Here is a 24457-nt window from a genome sequence, read left to right as displayed (position 1 = left end):
CGGCCTTTTACTGAGTCCAAATATATATGGGGAGCCATGCTAGCCTAAATGACTGTGGCTTTATACTCATTGTGACGATTAAGGTTTTATCAACATTGGCATTTACGACAGCGATCTTTAAAATAGTTCTCAGGAAACACACAAAATTCCGGTGAAAAAGCTACGTGCATGGTTTCAAATCATTGTTATATATTTCCTACATATTGTGAATATATCCAATGCTTTAAGAGTTCATTAAGTTCGTGCGGGGTATATACCGCCCGAAAGCTCCAACCACACAAAACAAAATATTCTTGATACTTTTGTACACAGAAAAAGATCCTATTAACTGTATATAAAATATGTGGTATTGCTTGGAGACTATGGTGCAAAGATATCTAACTTAACAAATATTGCTTGAAGACTTTCCTACCAGGATATTTAATTTAAAGAATATTGCCATAAAACAATAATACCTTGATATCTTATATTTTGAATATGGCTTGGATACTATGATACCAGGATATCAAATAAAACGGATATTATGGAATTTATGCTACAATAAAGGTTATATTAACGCAAACGAACCATATATATGACAATGCTTCTTAACTTTTGAGTTTCTTGAGTGCCATTGCAGATAACACCTAAATATTTGCACCTTTTATAACACAGATTTTATTTTCTTACCAAACTACTAACATATATAACATGACTACTTTACATGGTCTCTTGACCCTCAAAATAAATATAAAGTTTTTATATGAGATTAGAAGTTTTTAACCTTGCAAAAATAGCGATTTTGAAAAGTAACCCACAAATTAACAACATTTTCAATGATAATTAACATATTTTTATATTCAGTTCCTACCTGTATTATTGTCCTTTATATTAAGAAAATGCATATAGTGAAGCACGTATGTGAAAAACAAATTTTATTTCCTAAAAACATGATAAAAACAATCACCCACACAAAGCAAACATGTAAGAATGTTTATTCAATGAGTGATTTAAATTCGTAAAATCACATATTTTTACTAATCGACAATGTCGAATTCGCCAACAAGCTTCATTGCAGTGTATTCGGATGATGCATCCTCGGCGTCACCCAAAGGCGTCTCCAGCAGCTCGCAGGTCAAGGTCGCCGCGTTGTAGTTAGCACTACGGCATTCCGGCCTCATGTAGCATGCGTGAGCACACCCTATTTTGCTGCGGACGTTGCCATAGGTGACCACTGGCGTGTTGTCTTGGTACTTGGACATTGGGTATGCAGCGAACGTGGAGCTTGAAATGCGGAATGGTACAAAGTGTGTGGATATTCTTTAAATTGCCTACAGAAATTGGTGGGAAAGGTTATCTTTTTATTTTAGCTCGATAGTGAAGACGCTGAAAGTTGATATGAATCCCTCTTTAGTTCCTTTACAGAAACTAGTAAAGTCTCTTTTTGAGAGGTCAAGAAATATTTTGCGGACACCTTTACCACTGGTCGAATCTCACACTTAAGTACATTTGCGAGTAATCCATAATATAATCATACACGTAATACGTATTCATGACTTCAGTCTAATCACATGGATAAATCTCGTTTATTTTCGGTCTCTTATTACCTACGCATTTTTCTAACCAATAAAACAATACAAAAAAATTCAGGGACAAGGAACTTGGAACAATTCTTGATTATTTCACATAAAGCTGTTATCACTCGATCGAAGATGGTGACAAAACAGTTTAATATATTAAATTTTGCTTCCTTCCTGCATGCATATTTGAAGTATGGAAGTAAAACCATTTTCTTGTAAAATAGCCTTCGCAGGTTAAGTTTTGTACCTGGGGTAATGGCTGAATCGGCATGGACAATAGCCACAGCTAACAAATTCGGGGAAAATCGAATAAATGTTGGTACAAACTCCGAAGGATTAAACAGAAAAGGTTTGTATTTAAACACGAGAAATTGTCTTTTCTGACGTTTGAAGACTTAAGAGCTTGTTATCATGCTATATACACCTTCAATCGTTGTAATCATTATTTACATGTTAATCACTATATCCTTCAATGAATAAAGAAAATACACATTAATATACAGGTTTATAATTCAATGTATCGGTGTACTTCTAAAATCGCACTTGTGTCTACAATACACTTTAAGTCAAGAACGTATCCTTGAAAACAGTTTTATTATTATGGCTGAACCTCAGGTGATTTTGCCCGACTACGCTGCTGCCGATGTCAATGATGCCGCCGTCAACAACTACACCAATGCTATGGAAATACTATTTTCCTTCCAAAAACAGATGAGCCAAATATTGATCTAGGGTATGAGAGTAATTTTTAGACTCGGAATAATTACTAATAACTCGGAAGATTCAGTAGCGTATACTGCACGAAAGTGCCCGGCTAACTTTCCTTGTCGCATGCTCACTCCTTAGTGTCTAGTACATGTCAGCCTTCCTTGTTCTATATGGAATCACGATATTTGGAATTAGGCATTCTGTCCGCCAATTAATTCAATTGTTTATCGTAGCATCTAATGACAAATAAAGTAGTATCTCCCATGTATCTTGTTGGTTTGTTTAATCGACAGTCAGGTGGTTTTATAAAAAACAAACAAATACTAGCGTTTGATAATGACTTTCTATGTATTCTGAAATATATTTTAATCAAAGGATTGGGAGCACAGCTCAGTGTTTATATCAAGTTTAAAGAATGTGTGCGTTCAGGTCTTTCTTGAGTACTCTACCTTTTTAACAAAATTCAGCATCCGAATACAAAAGTAATTTTGCTGGAACGCTTTTCTTAAACTTCTACCACTGTCCATAGTCTTTACATATACACAGGTCCACAGGAACACCTTTTTACTAACGTCTTTCTTCAAGAATACTTAAGACTAATAAGGTTTGTTTTCATTTTTTAACTGAGTGAATTTCAGCTGTCAGGTTTAAAAACACAATCATAAATAGTAGTCGTTTTCTTTAACCGAGTACGTAAATCAATGAACCAGTATTTTTGTCTTTAAATAAAGCCTTTTGATTATGAGTATATTTATCTTTTAAACTACCGCCGGAATAACTAGATCATTAATTAAATATTGACACAGCGCTGATTGAAAGACCTACGGGTGTGTCACTGATTTTCAAAAAAACTGACTATGTGCAGTGTTCTTTCGTTACGCATATAAAACAGAATCTCCGAGTGCTACCTACATTTTGATTTGTGCAATGAACACATATGTACGGGTAAGTTATTCTGTTTTTCCTTGTTTTGTAAATATTGAAATTCATTGTTTTATGAATTTGTCACAATACATAATTGTTATACGCAATTTTTGTTGGGGAATTGTTTTACATCAGTTATATAATCAGATAAATATACAGAATATGAAACATTACATTATTTATGTAATTGTGTGAAAACATGTACGGGTTAAGACGTAGTCAGTTAGTTGGACATTATAAAAGCCCTCTGACATTGAAATCTTTATTAAGTAAAATCATTGCATGGACTCTTTGCTATTTCATTTCTCCAATATATAAGTTGTTTATTAAATCAGTGAAATCTTAAACTGAATTAAATCAACACGATTATTAACTAATCGAACTGGAGCTAAGAGGTAAATATGTTAATTATATCTTCACCGTAAAGTGAATCAATAACCTATTGAATAATTTCTAAAGACAAACTTAATGACTGCATTTTCTGAAAGCGATCATGAATAATACGTCTGTTAAATATCCAAAGTGTTAAGTTACATCACTATTCATTATTATTTCAGATCATTTCTACAGAGCGTATATCGTTAAACGTGCAGTAGAAATTATGTAAAATACAAAAGAAGTATAAAATGGGTAAGTTTTTTGTTTTGTTTTCTGATTTGATAGATCGTTTTCAAACACGTATTTACATGTATATAAACTTGTGTGCATATTATGATTTAAATTTGACATTATATATACGGCAAAATGTATAAGACCTGTAAAAAGTACAATACAAGTCTGGGGGAACTAACACTTTCCTCGGTTACTCCGTGGGTTTGACAGATTCATCGCGGACTTCCGCGGAGTACGTAACCCGCTTCCAACGCTAAAATCTGCTTAATTTCACTGAGCTACTCGTTTTTAACGCGGAGGGTTTTATTGTCGGTAGCGCCGGTGATTGCCGGATCGTTGATTTATAGACCCCAAAGCAGAACTTCGGGTTGTATTATTTCTACAACATTGCTACTGATAAAATTAAATGATTTAATGTACAATAGTGGCAAATTAAAGATAACATGGAATATCTCATTCTAATTATGGAGTACAGGGAGCCATGATTCCAGTTGTGTAGAAATATTAATAAACCATTAAGCAGTTTGCGCCAAGGAATCTATATGTGCCATTTATCTTTAAAAACGCGAACTTATTTGACAAAATTGTAAATAACAGTTTAAGTTAACATCAATCTTAAAATTGATATTTGTTTCGTCTGAACCGTAAATTTTTTTGGCTTTCTTTAGCGTACATATTTTAGGCTAACAGCGTCAAATAAGGCGTTGCACTTTTTAAACTTTTTTAAAAAGCCGACACTTACACAATTTATCATTTATTTGAAAATCTTTATGAAAATTAATTTAATAACAATAAATACCTGACAAGAAAGAATAATTTAATTTTAATAACGACCTACATATAATAAATAAACAATAATGTTGGAAATGTTTAACCTTAACATGTTCAGTGAACATGGATGACGAATTATGTATTTCTTATCATACGGTTTCGCCTAATATAATATATCATCGATTACATATCACCATTGCACATTGTAAAGTCTGACGGACAAAATAGTCCCCGGACAAAACCCCCTACTAAACGCGAACCCCAGGACAAAATATTTCTCGTTCAAAAGCTCCCCTCCCCCCCCCCATACACACTCCAAGCGAGCACTTTGACAAAATCCTTTTAGACAAAATCCCCAACCTCACGCGAACACTAGGACAAAATCATCCCCGGACAAAATTCCCAACTCCACGCAATTACTAGGACAAAATCATCCCCGAACCAAATTCCCCACTCCACGCGAACACTAGGACAAAATACTCCCCGGACAAAATCCCCCACCCCACGCGACCACTAGGACAAAATACTGTCCGGACAAAATTCCCCACCCCACGCGAACACTAGGACAAAATACTCTCCGGACAAAATTCCCCACCCCACGCGCAGACTAGGACAAAATACTCCCCGGACAAAATTCCCCACCCCACGCGAACACTAGGACAAAATACTCCTCGGAAAAAATTCTCCACCCCACGCGAACACTAGGACAAAATACTCCCCGGACAAAATTCTCCAACCCACGCGACCACTAGGACAAAATACTGTCCGGACAAAATTCCCCACCCCACGCGAACACCAGGACAAAATACTTCCCGGAAAAAATTCCCCACCCCACGCGAACACTAGGACAAAATACTCCCCGGACAAAATTCCCCACCCCACGCGAACACTAGGACCAAATACTCCCCGGACAAAGTTCCCCACCCCACGCGAACACTAGGACAAAATACTCCCCGGACAAAATTCTCCATCCCACGCGAACACTAGGACAAAATACTCCCCGGACAAAATTCTCCACCCCACGCGAACACTGGGACAAAATACTCCCCAGACAAAATTCCCCACCACAAGCGCACACTAGGACAAAATCCACTCCGGACTAAGCGAACAATAGGACCAAATCCTCCCCGGACAAAAGCTCCAAACCCACGAGGATATTAATTTGCAAAGGTTATTTACCATAAATATTTGTATTTGTTTTACATTTTTCAAGGTTTTGCTATTTACAACATTTTTTTTCACTCAAAAAAATATAAAAGAGTATTTAAATGCACGCGGTATTTTGTCAAACTATATAAACATAGGTTGTGTGGTTGGCGTGACTGGGAGTCCGAAGGGTAAGTTGTCCTACAGTCGCGCTCTTCACGTATATGTGGGGCCTTGTTATTTTCCGATTATGCTATCTCTTTCAAATCCTGTTTGTAACTTAAACCGGTTCCCTTATAATCAAAGTAACATAAGCTCTACGCTTATCAATTGTTCACCTGTTCAATTTATATAAACACATATCTATGCGTCTAGGCGACTCGGATTCTGGATCAGACGCCGAGTATGCGGGGATCGAGCAGCCGCCCATCATCGACCAGCTCAGGCGTATCCTGGACGAATACAGGAATGATGTACAGATCATAAAGGTAATGTCCCCAAATATGTACAGGGATTAATGTAGCTGTCATTAAGGTAATGTCCCCAAATATGTGCCGGGATTGATGTAACTGTTATGAAGGTTATGTTTTCAAATATGTACCGGGATTGACGTAGGTATCATTAAGGTAATGTCCCCAAATATGTACCGGGATTGATGTAGGTGTCATTAAGGTAATGTCCCCAAAGACGTACCAGGATTGATGTAGCTGTCATTTGGGTAATGTCCCCAAATAGGTACCGGGATTGATGTAGGTGTCATTAAGGTCTGGCCCCAAAGAGGTACCGGGACTGATGTAGGTGTCATTAAGATAATGTCCCCAAAGACGTACCTGGACTGATGTAGGTGTCATTAAGGTAATGTCCCCAAATATGTGCCGGGATTGATGTAGGTGTCATTAAGGTAATGTCCCCAAATAAGTGCCGGGATTGATGTAGCTGTCATTAAGGTAATGTCCCCAAATATGTACCGGGATGGATGTAGGTGTCATTAAGGTCTGGTCCCAAAGAGGTACCGGGACTGATGTAGTTGTCATTAAGGTAATGCCCCAAAGAGGAACCGGAACTGATGTAGGTGTCATTAAGGTAATGTCCCCAAATATGTGCCGGGATTGATGTAGGTGTCATGAAGGTAATGTCTCAAATATGTACCGGGATTGACGTAGGTGTCATTAAGGTAATGTCCCCAAATATGTACAGGGATTAATGTAGCTGTCATTAAGGTAATGTCCCCAAACATGTGCCGGGATTGATGTTACTGTTATGAAGGTTATGTCTTCCTATACGTACCGGGATTGGCGTAGGTGTCATTAAGGTAATGCCCCCAAATATGTACCGGAATTGATGTAGCTGTCATTAAGGTAATGTCCCCAAAGACGTACCAGGATTGATGTAGCTGTCATTTGAGTAATGTCCCCAAATAGGTACCGGGATTGATGCAGGTGTCATTATGGTCTGGCCCCAAAGAGGTACCGGGACTGATGTAGGTGTCATTAAGGTAATGTCCCCAAATATGTGGCGTGATTGATGTAGCTGTCATTAAGGTAATGTCCCCAAAGACGTACCAGGATTGATGTAGCTGTCATTTGAGTAATGTCCCCAAATAGGTATCGGGACTGATGCAGGTGTCATTAAGGTCTGGCCCCAAAGAGGTACCTGGACTGATGTAGGTGTCATTAAGGTAATGTCCCCAAATATGTACCGGGATTGATGTAGCTGTCATTAAGGTAATGTCTTCAAATATTTACCGGGATTGAGGTAGGTGTCATGAAGATAATGTCTCAAATATGTACCGGGATTGACGTAGGTGTCATTAAGGTAATGTCCCCAAATATGTACAGGGATTAATGTAGCTGTCATTAAGGTAATGTCCCCAAATATGTGCCGGGATTGATGTTACTGTTATGAAGGTTATGTCTTCATATACGTACCGGGATTGGCGTAGGTGTCATTAAGGTAATGCCCCCAAATATGTACCGGAATTGATGTAGCTGTCATTAAGGTAATGTCCCCAAAGACGTACCAGGATTGATGTAGCTGTCATTTGAGTAATGTCCCCAAATAGGTACCGGGATTGATGCAGGTGTCATTATGGTCTGGCCCCAAAGAGGTACCGGGACTGATGTAGGTGTCATTAAGGTAATGTCCCCAAATATGTGGCGTGATTGATGTAGCTGTCATTAAGGTAATGTCCCCAAAGACGTACCAGGATTGATGTAGCTGTCATTTGAGTAATGTCCCCAAATAGGTATCGGGACTGATGCAGGTGTCATTAAGGTATGGCCCCAAAGAGGTACCTGGACTGATGTAGGTGTCATTAAGGTAATGTCCCCAAATATGTACCGGGATTGATGTAGCTGTTATTAAGGTAATGTCTTCAAATATTTACCGGGATTGAGGTAGGTGTCATGAAAGTAATGTCCCCAAATATGTACCGGGATTGATGTAGCTGTCATTAAGGTAATGTCCCCAAATAGGTACCGGGACTGATGTAGCTGTCATTAAGGTAATGTCTTCAAATATTTACCGGGATTGATGTAGCTGTCATTAAGGTAATGTCTTCAAATATTTACCGGGATTGAGGTAGGTGTCATTAAGGTAATGTCCCCAAATATGTGCCGGGATTGATATAGCTGTCATTAAGGTAATGTCCCCAAATATGTACAAGGATTGATGTAGCTGTTATTTAGGTAATGTCCCCAAATAGGTACCGGGATTGATGTAGGTGTCATTAAGGTCTGGCCCCAAAGAGGTACCGGGACTGATGTAGGTGTCATTAAGGTAATGCCCCAAAAAGGAACCGGGACTGATGTAGGTGTCATTAAGGTAATGTCCCTAGATATGTGCCGGGATTGATGTAGGTGTCATGAAGGTAATGTCCCCAAAGAGGTACCGGGATTGATGTAGCTCTCATTAAGGTAATGTCCCCAAATAGGTACCAGGATTGATGTAGCTGTTATTTAGGTAATGTCCCCAAATTGGTACCGGGATTGATGTAGGTATCATTAAAGTAATGTCCCCAAATAGGTACCGGGATTGATGTAGCTGTTATTTAGGTAATGTCCCCAAATAGGGACTGGGATTGATGTAGCTGTCATTAAGGTAATGTCCCCAAAGACGTACCGGGATTGATGTAGCTGTCATTTAGGTAATGTCCCAAAATAGGTACCGGAATAGATGTAGGTGTTATTAAGGTAATGTCCCCAAAAAGGTACCGGGATTGATGTAGGTATCATTAAGGTAATGTCCCCAAATAGGTACCGGGATTGATGTAGCTGTTATTTAGGTAATGTCCCCAAATAGGTACTGGGATTGATGTAGCTGTCATTAAGGTAATGTCCCCAAAGACGTACCGGGATTGATGTAGGTATCATTAAGGTAATGTCCCCAAATAGGTACCGGGATTGATGTAGCTGTTATTAAGGTAATGTCCCCACATAGGTACTGGGATTGATGTAGCTGTCATTAAGGTAATGTCCCCAAAGACGTACCGGGATTGATGTAGCTGTCATTTAGGTAATGTCCCAAAATAGGTACCGGAATAGATGTAGGTGTTATTAAGGTAATGTCCCCAAAAAGGTACCGGGATTGATGTAGGTGTATATAGATATATGATCCACAGTATGTACGCAGAGATCAAGCAGCCGCCCATCATCGACCAGCTTAGGAGAATCCTGGACGAATACAGGAATTATGTGCATACAATTCAGGTGTAAATCCTATAATGAAATAGATATCGGTGTGATGAAGGTGTTATTAAGGTATATGTCCAACGTGCTGGTATTGATTAAAATGTAACTAATGTAAACGTCCCGAAATATGTACCGGTAGTATTGAAGGTAAAATTAAGTTTTATGGCCCGTAATATAATAGATACCTGTTATTTAGGTCATGTCCCCAAAGAGGTACACTTCCAGCAAAAGATATCGGTATTAATAAAGGTGTTATTAAGCTATACAGCCAATTACTTCCAACATAAGATATCGGCAATGATGAAGGTGTTATTAAGGTATACGGCCCATTACTTCCAACATAAGATATCGGCAATGATGAAGGTGTTATTAAGGTATACGGCCCATTACTTCCAACATAAGATATCGGTTATGATGAAGGTGTTATTAAGCTATACAGCCAATTACTTCCAACATAAGATATCGGCAATGATGAAGGTGTTATTAAGGTATAAAAGTAAAAGTAAAGTGTTTGTTTATTATAGTGTCACCCCTCTTAGTTAAGGGCCAGCCCGTTGGGCTTATTAGACACCTACATTCGTGAACATCTTTACCCCGATTCCTTATCCCAAATGCCAGGCGCCTGACAGGAAGAAAATCGGTACCCCTCGATTTAACTAGCTGCTGGGTCGGCAACCGGCCATGTCAGAACAAGCCCCTTGTGAGACTCGAACCTTCGACCTCCCGCTCCGTAGGCGGACGCCTTAACCACAAGGCCACGAAGACGGTATATGGCCCATTACTTCTAACATAAGATATCGGTTATGATGAAGGTGTTATTAAGCTATACGGCCCATTACTTCCAACATAAGATATCGGTAATGATGAAGGTGTTATTAAGCTATACAGCCCATTACTTCGCACATAAGATATCGGTAAGTGTTATTAAGGTATACGGCCCATTACTTCCAACATAAGACATCAGTAATGATGAAGGTGTAGTGATGATGGTGTCATTAATGTATGTGTCCCAAAATAGATAAGGGTAGTGATGTTGGTGTCATTAACGTATACGCCCCACAATAGATAAGTGTTGTGATGCTCGTGTCATTAAGGTATACACCCCACTATAGATAAAGGTTGTGATGTTGGTGTCATTAAGGTATATGTCTCACAATAGATAAGGGTAGTGATGTTGGTGTCATTAAGGTATATGTCTCACAATAGATAAGGGTAGTGATGTTGGTGTCATTAATGTATATGTCTCACAATAGATAAGGGTAGTGATGTTGGTGTCATTAAGGTATATGTCCCACAATAGATAAGGGTAGTGATGTTGGTGTCATTAAGGTATATGTCTCACAATAGATAAGGGTAGTGATGTTGGTTTCATTAGGGTATATGTCTCACAATAGATAAGGGTAGTGATGTTGGTGTCATTAATGTATATGTCTCACAATAGATAAGGGTAGTGATGTAGGTGTCATTAATGTATATGTCCCACAATAGATAAAGGTAGTGATGTTGGTGTCATTAGGGTATATATCTCACAATAGATAAGGGTAGTGATGTTGGTGTCATTAAGGTATATGTCCCACAATAGATAAGGGTAGTGATGTTGGTGTCATTAGGGTATATGTCTCACAATAGATAAGTGTAGTGATGTTGGTGTCATTAGGGTATATGTCTCACAATAGATAAGGGTAGTGATGATGGTGTCATTAAGGTATATGTCCCACAATAGATAAGGGTAGTGATGTTGGTGTCATTTGGGTATATGTCTAACAACAGATAAGGGTAGTGATGTTGGTGTCATTAGGGTATATGTCTCACAATAGATAAGGGTAGTGATGTTGGTGTCATTAGGGTATACGTCCCACAATAGATAAGGGTTGTGATGTTGGTGTCATTAAGGTATATGTCTCACAATAGATAAGGGTAGTGATGTTGGTGTCATTAAGGTATATGTCTCACAATAGATAAGGGTAGTGATGTTGGTGTCATTAGGGTATATGTCCCACAATAGATAAGGGTTGTGATGCTGGTGTCATTAAGGTATATGTCCCACAATAGATAAGGGAAGTGATGTTGGTGTCATTAAGGTATATGACTCACAATAGATAAGGGTAGTGATGTTGGTGTCATTAAGGTATATGTCTCACAATAGATAAGGGTAGTGATGTTGGTGTCATTAAGGTATATGTCTCACAATAGATAAGGATAGTGATGTTGGTGTCATTAGGGTATATGTCCAACAATAGATAAGGGTTGTGATGCTGGTGTCATAGAGGTATATGTCTCACAATAGATAAGGGTAGTGATGTAGGTGTCATTAATGTATATGTCCCACAATAGATAAGGGTAGTGATGATGGTGTCATTAAGGTATATGTCCCACAATAGATAAGGGTAGTGATGTTGGTGTCATTAGGGTATATGTCTCACAACAGATAAGGATTGTGATGTTGGTGTCATTAGGGTATATGTCTCACAACAGATAAGGGTAGTGATGTTGGTGTCATTAGGGTATATGTCCCACAATAGATAAGGGTTGTGATGTTGGTGTCATTAAGGTATATGTCTCACAATAGATAAGGGTAGTGATGTTGGTGTCATTAAGGTATACACCCCACTATAGATAAAGGTTGTGATGTTGGTGTCATTAGGGTATATGTCTCACAATAGGTAAGGGTAATGATGTTGGTGTCATTAGGGTAAACGCCCCACAATTGATAAGGGTTGTGATGTTGGTGTCATTAAGGTATATGTCTCACAATAGATAAGGGTAGTGATGTTGGTGTCATTAGGGTATACGCCCCACAATTGATAAGGGTTGTGATGTTGGTGTCATTAAGGTATACGTCCCACAATAGATAAGGGTTGTGATGTTGGTGTCATTAAGGTATATGTCTCACAATAGATAAGGGTAGTGATGTTGGTGTCATTAGGGTATACGCCCCACAATTGATAAGGGTTGTGATGTTGGTGTCATTAAGGTATACGTCCCACAATAGATAAGGGTTGTGATGTTGGTGTCATTAAGGTATATGTCTCACAATAGATAAGGGTAGTGATGTTGGTGTCATTAAGGTATACACCCCACTATAGATAAAGGTTGTGATGTTGGTGTCATTAGGGTATATGTCTCACAATAGATAAGGGTAGTGATGTTGGTGTCATTAAGGTATACACCCCACTATAGATAAAGGTTGTGATGTTGGTGTCATTAGGGTATATGTCTCACAATAGATAAGGGTAGTGATGTTGGTGTCTTTAGGGTATACGTCCCACAATAGATAAGGGTAGTGATGTTGGTGTCATTAAGGTATACACCCCACTATAGATAAAGGTTGTCATGTTGGTGTCATTAGGGTATATGTCTCACAATAGATAAGGGTAGTGATGTTGGTGTCATTAAGGTATACACCCCACTATAGATAAAGGTTGTGATGTTGGTGTCATTAAGGTATATGTCTCACAATAGATAAGGGTAGTGATGTTGGTGTCATTAAGGTATATGTCTCACAACAGATAAGGGTTGTGATGTTGGTGTCATTAAGGTATATGTCCCACAATAGATACGGGTAGTGATGTTGGTTTCATTGGGTTATATGTCTCACAATAGATAAGGGTAGTGATGTTGGTGTCATTAATATATATGTCCCACAATAGATAAGGGTAGTGATGTTGGTGTCATTAAGGTATACGCCCCACAATAGATAAGGGTAGTGATTTTGGTCTCATTAAGGTTTACGTCCCACAATAGATAAGGGTTTTGATGTTGGTGTCATTAGGGTATACGTCCCACAATAGATAAGGGTAGTGATGTTGGTGTCATTAGGGTATATGTCCCACAATAGATAAGGGTAGTGATGCTGTTGTCATTAAGATATATGCCCCACAATAGATAAGGGTAGTGATGTTGGTGTCATTAAGGTATACGCCCCAAAATAGATAAGGGTTGTGATGTTGGTGTCATTAGGGTATATGTCCCACAATAGATAAGGGTAGTGATATTGGTGTCATTAAGGTATACGCCCCACAATTGATAAGGGTTGTGATGTTGGTGTCATTAGGGTATATGTCCCACAATAGATAAGGGTAGTGATGTTGGTTTCATTAGGGTATATGTCTCACAATAGATAAGGGTAGTGATGTTGGTGTCATTAATGTATATGTCCCACAATAGATAAGGGTAGTGATGTTGGTGTCATTAAGGTATACGCCCCACAATAGATAAGGGTAGTAATGTTGGTGTCATAAAGGTATACGCTCCACAATAAATAAGGGTTGTGATGCTGGTGTCATTAAGGTATATACCCACAATAGATAAAGGAAGTGATGTTGGTGTCATTAAGGTATACGTCCCGCAATAGATTAGGGTAGTGATGTTGGTGTCATTAGGGTATATGTGCCACAATAGATAATGGTAGTGATGTTGATGTCATTAAGGTATATGTCTCACAATAAATAAGGGTAGTGATGTTGGTGTCATTAAGATATACACCCCACTATAGATAAAGGTTGTGATGTTGGTGTCATTCAGGTATATGTCCCACAATAGATAAGGGTAGTGATGTTGGTGTCATTAGGGTATATGTCCCACAATAGATAAGGGTAGTAATGTTGGTGTCATTAAGATATATGCCCCACAATAGATAAGGGTAGTAATGTTGTTGTCATTAATGTATATGTCCCACAATAGATAAGGGTAGTGATGGTGGTGTCATTAAGGAATACGCCCCACAATAGATACGGGTAAAGATATTGGTGTCATTAAGGTATACGTCCCACAATTGATATGGGTTGTGATGTTGGTGTCATTAAGGTATACGCCCCACAATAGATTAGGGTAGTAAAGTTGGTGTCATTAAGGTAATCGCCCCACAGTAGATAAGGGTTGTGATGCTGGTGTCATTAAGGTATATATCTCACAATAGATAAGGGTAGTGATGTAGGTGTCATTAATGTATATGTCCCACAATAGTTAAAGGTAGTGATGTTGGTGTCATTAAGGTGTACGCCCCACACTAGATAAGGGTTGTGATGCTGGTGTCATTAAGGTATACGCCCCACAATAAATAAAGAAGTGATGTTGGTGTCATTAAAGTATACGTCCCAAAATAGATTAGGGTAGTGATGTTGGTGTCATTAAGGTATATGTCTCACAATATATAATTGTAGAGATGTTGGTGTCATTAGGGTATACACCCCACAATAGATAAGGGTAGTGATGTTGGTGTCATTAGGGTATACGTCTCACAATAGATAAGGGTAGTAATGTTGGTGTCATTAAGGTATATGTCCCACAATAGATAAGGGTAGTGATGTTGGTGTCATTAGGGTATATGTCTCACAATAGATAAGGGTAGTGATGTTGGTGTCATTAAGGTAATCGCCCCACAGTAGATAAGGGTTGTGATGCTGGTGTCATTAAGGTATATATCTCACAATAGATAAGGGTAGTGATGTAGGTGTCATTAATGTATATGTCCCACAATAGTTAAAGGTAGTGATGTTGGTGTCATTAAGGTGTACGCCCCACACTAGATAAGGGTTGTGATGCTGGTGTCATTAAGGTATACGCCCCACAATAAATAAAGAAGTGATGTTGGTGTCATTAAAGTATACGTCCCAAAATAGATTAGGGTAGTGATGTTGGTGTCATTAAGGTATATGTCTCACAATATATAATTGTAGAGATGTTGGTGTCATTAGGGTATACACCCCACAATAGATAAGGGTAGTGATGTTGGTGTCATTAGGGTATACGTCTCACAATAGATAAGGGTAGTAATGTTGGTGTCATTAAGGTATATGTCCCACAATAGATAAGGGTAGTGATGTTGGTGTCATTAGGGTATATGTCTCACAATAGATAAGGGTAGTGATGTTGGTGTCATTAAGGTATATGCCCCACAATAGATAAGGGTAGTGATGTTGGTGTCATTAAGGTATATGCCCCACAATAGATAAGGGTAGTGATGTTGGTGTCATTAAGGTATATGCCCCACAATAGATAAGGATAGTGATGTTGGTGTCATTAAGGTATACGTCCCACAATTGATATGGGTTGTGATGTTGGTGTCATTAAGGTATACGCCCCACAATAGATTAGGGTAGTGATGTTGGTGTCATTAAGGTATACGCCCCACAATAGATAAGGGTTGTGATGCTGGTGTCATTAAGGTATATGTCTCACAATAGATAAGGGTAGTGATGTTGGTGTCATTAATGTATATGTCCCACAATAGATAATGGTAGTGATGTTGGTGTCATTAAGGTATACGTCCCACAATAGATAAGGGTAGTGATGTTGGTGTCATTAAGGTATATGTCCCACAATAGATAAGGGTAGTGATGTTGGTTTCATTAGGGTATATGTCTCACAATAGATAAGGGTAGTGATGTTGGTGTCATTAATGTATATGTCCCACAATAGATAAGGGTAGTGATGTTGGTGTCATTAAGGTATACGCCCCACAATAGATAAGGGTAGTGATGTTGGTGTCATTAATGTATATGTCCCACAATAGATAAGGGTTGTGATGCTGGTGTCATTAAGGTATACGCCCCACAATAGATAAGGGTTGTGATGTTGGTGTCATTAAGGTATATGTCTCACAACAGATAAGGGTAGTGATGTTGGTGTCATTAAGGTATATGTCTCACAATAGATAAGGGTAGTGATGTTGGTGTCATTAATGTATATGTCTCACAATAGATAAGGGTAGTGATGATGGTGTCATTAATGTATATGTCTCACAACAGATAAGGGTAGTGATGTTGGTGTCATTAAGGTATATGTCTCACAACAGATAAGGGTAGTGATGTTGGTGTCATTAAGGTATATGTCTCACAACAGATAAGGGTAGTGATGTTAGTGTCATTAATGTATATGTCCCACAATAGATAAGGGTTGTGATGCTGGTGTCATTAAGGTATACGCCCCACAACAGATAAGGGTAGTGATGTTGGTGTCATTAAGGTATATGTCCCACAATAGATAAGGGTAGTGATGTTGGTTTCATTAATGTATATGTCCCACAATAGATAAGGGTTGTGATGCTGGTGTCATTAAGGTATACGCCCCACAATAGATAAGGGTAGTGATGTTGGTGTCATTAATGTATATGTCCCACAATAGATAAGGGTTGTGATGCTGGTGTCATTAAGGTATACGCCCCACAATAGATAAGGGTAGTGATGTTGGTGTCATTAAGGTATATGTCTCACAATAGATAAGGGTAGTGATGTTGGTGTCATTAATGTATATGTCCCACAATAGATAAGGGTTGTGATGCTGGTGTCATTAAGGTATACGCCCCACAACAGATAAGGGTAGTGATGTTGGTGTCATTAAGGTATATGTCCCACAATAGATAAGGGTAGTGATGTTGGTGTCATTAGGGTATATGTCTCACAATAGATAAGGGTAGTGATGTTGGTGTCATTAATGTATATGTCCCACAATAGATAAGGGTAGTGATGTTGGTGTCATTAAGGTATACGCCCCACAACAGATAAGGGTAGTGATTTTGGTCTCATTAAGGTATACGCGCCACAATAGATAAGGGTTTTTATGTTGGTGTCATTAGGGTATACGTTCACAATAGATAAGGGTAGTGATGTTGGTGTCATTAGGGAATATGTCCCACAATAGATAAGGGTAGTGATGCTGTTGTCATTAAGATATATGCCCCACAATAGATAAGGGTAGTGATGTTGTTGTCATTAATGTATATGTCCCACAATAGATAAGGGTAGTGATGTTGGTGTCATTAAGGTATATGTCCCACAATAGATAAAGGTAGTAATGTTGGTGTCATAAAGGTATATGCTCCACAATAAATAAGGGTTGTGATGCTGGTGTCATTACAGTATACGCCCCACAATAGATAAAGGAAGTGATGTTGGTGTCATTAAGGTATACGTCCCGCAATAGATTAGGGTAGTGATGTTGGTGTCATTATGGTATATGTGCCACAATAGATAATGGTAGTGATGTTGGTGTCATTAAGGTATATGTCCCACAATAGATAAGGGTAGTGATGTTGGTGTCATTAAGGTATACACCCCACTATAGATAAAGGTATAGATGTTGGTGTCATTCAGGTATATGTCCCACAATAGATAAGGGTAGTGATGTTGGTGTCATTAGGGTATATGTCCCACAATAGATAAGGGTAGTGATGTTGGTGTCATTAAGATATATGCCCCACAATAGATAAGGGTAGTGATGTTGTTGTCATTAATGTATATGTCCCACAATAGATAAGGGTTGTGATGGTGGTGTCATTAAGGAATACGCCCCACAATAGATACGGGTAAAGATATTGGTGTCATTAAGGTATACGTCCCACAAATGATATGGGTTATGATGTTGGTGTCATTAAGGTATACGCCCCACAATAGATTAGGGTAGTAAAGTTGGTGTCATTAAGGTAATCGCCCCACAGTAGATAAGGGTTGTGATGCTGGTGTCATTAAGGTATATATCTCACAATAGATAAGGGTAGTGATGTTGGTGTCATTAAGGTATACACCCCACTATAGATAAAGGTTGTGATGTTGGTGTCATTAGGGTATATGTCTCACAATAGATAAGGGTAGTGATGTTGGTGTCATTAGGGTATACGTCCCACAATAGATAAGGGTAGTGATGTTGGTGTCATTAAGGTATACACCCCACTATAGATAAAGGTTGTGATGTTGGTGTCATTAGGGTATATGTCTCACAATAGATAAGGGTAGTGATGTTGGTGTCATTAAGGTATACACCCCACTATAGATAAAGGTTGTGATGTTGGTGTCATTAAGGTATATGTCTCACAATATATAAGGGTAGTGATGTTGGTGTCATTAAGGTATATGTCTCACAACAGATAAGGGTTGTGATGTTGGTGTCATTAAGGTATATGTCCCACAATAGATAAGGGTAGTGATGTTGGTTTCATTGGGTTATATGTCTCACAATAGATAAGGGTAGTGATGTTGGTGTCATTAATATATATGTCCCACAATAGATAAGGGTAGTGATGTTGGTGTCATTAAGGTATACGCCCCACAATAGATAAGGGTAGTGATTTTGGTCTCATTAAGGTTTACGCCCCACAATAGATAAGGGTTTTGATGTTGGTGTCATTAGGGTATACGTCCCACAATAGATAAGGGCAGTGATGTTGGTGTCATTAGGGTATATGTCCCACAATAGATAAGGGTAGTGATGTTGGTTTCATTAGGGTATATGTCTCACAATAGATAAGGGTAGTGATGTTGGTGTCATTAATGTATATGTCCCACAATAGATAAGGGTAGTGATGTTGGTGTCATTAAGGTATACGCCCCACAATAGATAAGGGTAGTAATGTTGGTGTCATAAAGGTATACGCTCCACAATAAATAAGGGTTGTGATGCTGGTGTCATTAAGGTATATACCAACAATAGATAAAGGAAGTGATGTTGGTGTCATTAAGGTATACGTCCCGCAATAGATTAGGGTAGTGATGTTGGTGTCATTAGGGTATACACCCCACTATAGATAAAGGTTGTGATGTTGGTGTCATTAAGGTATATGTCTCACAATAGATAAGGGTTGTGATGTTGGTGTCATTAAGGTATATGTCTCACAATAAATAAGGGTAGTGATGTTGGTGTCATTAAGGTATACACCCCACTATAGATAAAGGTTGTGATGTTGGTGTCATTCAGGTATATGTCCCACAATAGATAAGGGTAGTGATGTTGGTGTCATTAGGGTATATGTCCCACAATAGATAAGGGTAGTGATGTTGGTGTCATTAAGATATATGCCCCACAATAGATAAGGGTAGTAATGTTGTTGTCATTAATGTATATGTCCCACAATAGATAAGGGTAGTGATGGTGGTGTCATTAAGGAATACGCCCCACAATAGATACGGGTAAAGATATTGGTGTCATTAAGGTATACGTCCCACAATTGATATGGGTTGTGATGTTGGTGTCATTAAGGTATACGCCCCACAATAGATTAGGGTAGTATAGTTGGTGTCATTAAGGTAATCGCCCCACAGTAGATAAGGGTTGTGATGCTGGTGTCATTAAGGTATATATCTCACAATAGATAAGGGTAGTGATGTAGGTGTCATTAATGTATATGTCCCACAATAGTTAAAGTTAGTGATGTTGGTTTCATTAAGGTGTAGGCCCCACACTAGATAAGGGTTGTGATGCTGGTGTCATTAAGGTATACGCCTCACAATAAATAAAGGAAGTGATGTTTGTGTCATTAAAGTATACGTCCCAAAATAGATTAGGGTAGTGATGTTGGTGTCATTAAGGTATATGTCTCACAATATATAATTGTAGAGATGTTGGTGTCATTAGGGTATACACCCCACAATAGATAAGGGTAGTGATGTTGGTGTCATTAGGGTATACGTCTCACAATAGATAAGGGTAGTAATGTTGGTGTCATTAAGGTATATGTCCCACAATAGATAAGGGTAGTGATGTTGGTGTCATTAGGGTATATGTCTCACAATAGATAAGGGTAGTGATGTTGGTGTCATTAAGGTATATGCCCCACAATAGATAAGGGTAGTGATGTTGGTGTCATTAAGGTATATGCCCCACAATAGATAAGGGTAGTGATGTTGGTGTCATTAAGGTATATGCCCCACAATAGATAAGGATAGTGATGTTGGTGTCATTAAGGTATACGTCCCACAATTGATATGGGTTGTGATGTTGGTGTCATTAAGGTATACGCCCCACAATAGATTAGGGTAGTGATGTTGGTGTCATTAAGGTATACGCCCCACAATAGATAAGGGTTGTGATGTTGGTGTCATTAAGGTATATGTCTCACAATAGATAAGGGTAGTGATGTTGGTGTCATTAATGTATATGTCCCACAATAGATAATGGTAGTGATGTTGGTGTCATTAAGGTATACGCCCCACAATAGATAAGGGTAGTGATGTTGGTGTCATTAAGTTATATGTCCCACAATAGATAAGGGTAGTGATGTTGGTTTCATTAGGGTATATGTCTCACAATAGATAAGGGTAGTGATGTTGGTGTCATTAATGTATATGTCCCACAATAGATAAGGGTAGTGATGTTGGTGTCATTAAGGTATACGCCCCACAATAGATAAGGGTAGTGATGTTGGTGTCATTAATGTATATGTCCCACAATAGATAAGGGTTGTGATGCTGGTGTCATTAAGGTATACGCCCCACAATAGATAAGGGTTGTGATGTTGGTGTCATTAAGGTATATGTCTCACAACAGATAAGGGTAGTGATGTTGGTGTCATTAAGGTATATGTCTCACAATAGATAAGGGTAGTGATGTTGGTGTCATTAATGTATATGTCTCACAATAGATAAGGGTAGTGATGATGGTGTCATTAATGTATATGTCTCCCAACAGATAAGGGTAGTGATGTTGGTGTCATTAAGGTATATGTCTCACAACAGATAAGGGTAGTGATGTTGGTGTCATTAAGGTATATGTCTCACAACAGATAAGGGTAGTGATGTTAGTGTCATTAATGTATACGTCCCACAATAGATAAGGGTTGTGATGCTGGTGTCATTAAGGTATACGCCCCACAACAGATAAGGGTAGTGATGTTGGTGTCATTAAGGTATATGTCCCACAATAGATAATGGTAGTGATGTTGGTGTCATTAAGGTATACGTCCCACAATAGATAAGGGTTGTGATGCTGGTGTCATTAAGGTATACGCCCCACAACAGATAAGGGTAGTGATGTTGGTGTCATTAAGGTATATGTCCCACAATAGATAAGGGTAGTGATGTTGGTTTCATTAATGTATATGTCCCACAATAGATACGGGTTGTGATGCTGGTGTCATTAAGGTATACGCCCCACAATAGATAAGGGTAGTGATGTTGGTGTCATTAATGTATATGTCCCACAATAGATAAGGGTTGTGATGCTGGTGTCATTAAGGTATACGCCCCACAATAGATAAGGGTAGTGATGTTGGTGTCATTAAGGTATATGTCTCACAACAGATAAGGGTAGTGATGTTGTTGTCATTAATGTATATGTCCCACAATATATAAGGGTAGTGATGTTGGTGTCATTAAGGTATATGTCTCACAACAGATAAGGGTTGTGATGTTGGTGTCATTAAGGTATATGTCCCACAATAGATAAGGGTAGTGATGTTGGTTTCATTAGGGTATATGTCTCACAATAGATAAGGGTAGTGATGTTGGTGTCATTAATGTATATGTCCCACAATAGATAAGGGTAGTGATGTTGGTGTCATTAAGGTATACGCCCCACAATAGATAAGGGTAGTGATTTTGGTCTCATTAAGGTTTACGCCCCACAATAGATACGGGTTTTGATGTTGGTGTCATTAGGGTATACGTCCCACAATAGATAAGGGCAGTGATGTTGGTGTCATTAGGATATTTGTCCCACAATAGATAAGGGTAGTGATGCTGTTGTCATTAAGATATATGCCCCACAATAGATAAGGGTAGTGATGTTGGTGTCATTAAGGTATACGCCCCAAAATAGATAAGGGTTGTGATGTTGGTGTCATTAGGGTATATGTCCCACAATAGATAAGGGTAGTGATGTTGGTGTCATTAAGGTATACGCCCCACAATTGATAAGGGTTGTGATGTTGGTGTCATTAGGGTATATGTCCCACAATAGATAAGGGTAGTGATGTTGGTTTCATTAGGGTATATGTCTCACAATAGATAAGGGTAGTGATGTTGGTGTCATTAATGTATATGTCCCACAATAGATAAGGGTAGTGATGTTGGTGTCATTAAGGTATACGCTCCACAATAGATAAGGGTAGTAATGTTGGTGTCATAAAGGTATACGCTCCACAATAAATAAGGGTTGTGATGCTGGTGTCATTAAGGTATATACCCACAATAGATAAAGGAAGTGATGTTGGTGTCATTAAGGTATACGTCCCGCAATAGATTAGGGTAGTGATGTTGGTGTCATTAGGGTATATGTGCCACAATAGATAATGGTAGTGATGTTGGTGTCATTAAGGTATATGTCCCACAATAAATAAGGGTAGTGATGTTGGTGTCATGAAGGTATACACCCCACTATAGATAAAGGTTGTGATGTTGGTGTCATTCAGGTATATGTCCCACAATAGATAAGGGTAGTGATGTTGGTGTCATTAGGGTATATGTCCCACAATAGATAAGGGTAGTGATGTTGGTGTCATTAAGATATATGCCCCACAATAGATAAGGGTAGTAATGTTGTTGTCATTAATGTATATGTCCCACAATAGATAAGGGTAGTGATGGTGGTGTCATTAAGGAATACGCCCCACAATAGATACGGGTAAAGATATTGGTGTCATTAAGGTATACGTCCCACAATTGATATGGGTTGTGATGTTGGTGTCATTAAGGTATACGCCCCACAATAGATTAGGGTAGTAAAGTTGGTGTCATTAAGGTAATCGCCCCACAGTAGATAAGGGTTGTGATGCTGGTGTCATTAAGGTATATATCTCACAATAGATAAGGGTAGTGATGTAGGTGTCATTAATGTATATGTCCCACAATAGTTAAAGGTAGTGATGTTGGTGTCATTAAGGTGTACGCCCCACACTAGATAAGGGTTGTGATGCTGGTGTGATTAAGGTATACGCCCCACAATAAATAAAGGAAGTGATGTTGGTGTCATTAAAGTATACGTCCCAAAATAGATTAGGGTAGTGATGTTGGTGTCATTAAGGTATATGTCTCACAATATATAATTGTAGAGATGTTGGTGTCATTAGGGTATACACCCCACAATAGATAAGGGTAGTGATGTTGGTGTCATTAGGGTATACGTCTCACAATAGATAAGGGTAGTAATGTTGGTGTCATTAAGGTATATGTCCCACAATAGATAAGGGTAGTGATGTTGGTGTCGTTAGTGTATATGTCTCACAATAGATAAGGGTAGTGATATTGGTGTCATTAAGGTATATGCCCCACAATAGATAAGGGTAGTGATGTTGGTGTCATTAAGGTATATGCCCCACAATAGATAAGGGTAGTGATGTTGGTGTCATTAAGGTATATGCCCCACAATAGATAAGGATAGTGATGTTGGTGTCATTAAGGTATACGTCCCACAATTGATATGGGTTGTGATGTTGGTGTCATTAAGGTATACGCCCCACAATAGATAAGGGTAGTGATGTTGGTTTCATTAGGGTATATGTCTCACAATAGATAAGGGTAGTGATGTTGGTGTCATTAAGGTATATGTCCCACAATAGATAAGGGTAGTGATGTTGGTTTCATTAGGGTATATGTCTCACAATAGATAAGGGTAGTGATGTTGGTGTCATTAATGTATATGTCCCACAATAGATACGGGTAGTGATGTTGGTGTCATTAAGGTATACGCCCCACAATAGATAAGGGTAGTGATGTTGGTGTCATTAATGTATATGTCCCACAATAGATAAGGGTTGTGATGCTGGTGTCATTAAGGTATATGCCCCACAATAGATAAGGGTTGTGATGTTGGTGTCATTAAGGTATATGTCTCACAACAGATAAGGGTAGTGATGTTGGTGTCATTAAGGTATATGTCTCACAATAGATAAGGGTAGTGATGTTGGTGTCATTAATGTATATGTCTCACAATAGATAAGGGTAGTGATGTTGGTGTCATTAATGTATATGTCTCACAACAGATAAGGGTAGTGATGTTGGTGTCATTAAGGTATATGTCTCACAACAGATAAGGGTAGTGATGTTGGTGTCATTAAGGTATATGTCTCACAACAGATAAGGGTAGTGATGTTAGTGTCATTAATGTATATGTCCCACAATAGATAAGGGTTGTGATGCTGGTGTCATTAAGGTATACGCCCCACAACAGATAAGGGTAGTGATGTTGGTGTCATTAAGGTATATGTCCCACAATAGATAAGGGTAGTGATGTTGGTTTCATTAATGTATATGTCCCACAATAGATACGGGTTGTGATGCTGGTGTCATTAAGGTATACGCCCCACAATAGATAAGGGTAGTGATGTTGGTGTCATTAATG

At 38.7% G+C, this 24457-nt stretch overlaps 1 protein-coding gene across 1 annotated transcript in view; it reads left to right on the top strand.

The window, feature by feature from the left end:
- The first annotated feature begins 3102 nt into the window (after positions 1-3102).
- LOC128246593 (sacsin-like) overlaps positions 3103-24457 on the top strand; it is a 41530-nt gene continuing 20175 nt past the window's right edge. The window contains exons 1-3 of the mRNA XM_052964859.1: positions 3103-3212; positions 3749-3821; positions 6096-6208. Coding sequence (XP_052820819.1) covers positions 3818-3821; positions 6096-6208 — 117 coding nt within the window. The 5' untranslated portion in view covers positions 3103-3212; positions 3749-3817. The remainder of the gene's footprint in view (positions 3213-3748; positions 3822-6095; positions 6209-24457) is intronic.

The sequence above is a fragment of the Mya arenaria genome, chromosome 9, assembly GCF_026914265.1.
Source record: "Mya arenaria isolate MELC-2E11 chromosome 9, ASM2691426v1".
NCBI lineage: Eukaryota > Metazoa > Mollusca > Bivalvia > Myida > Myidae > Mya > Mya arenaria.
Note: the sequence above shows the minus strand (reverse complement) of the source record. Positions and strands in the feature narration are given on the sequence as shown.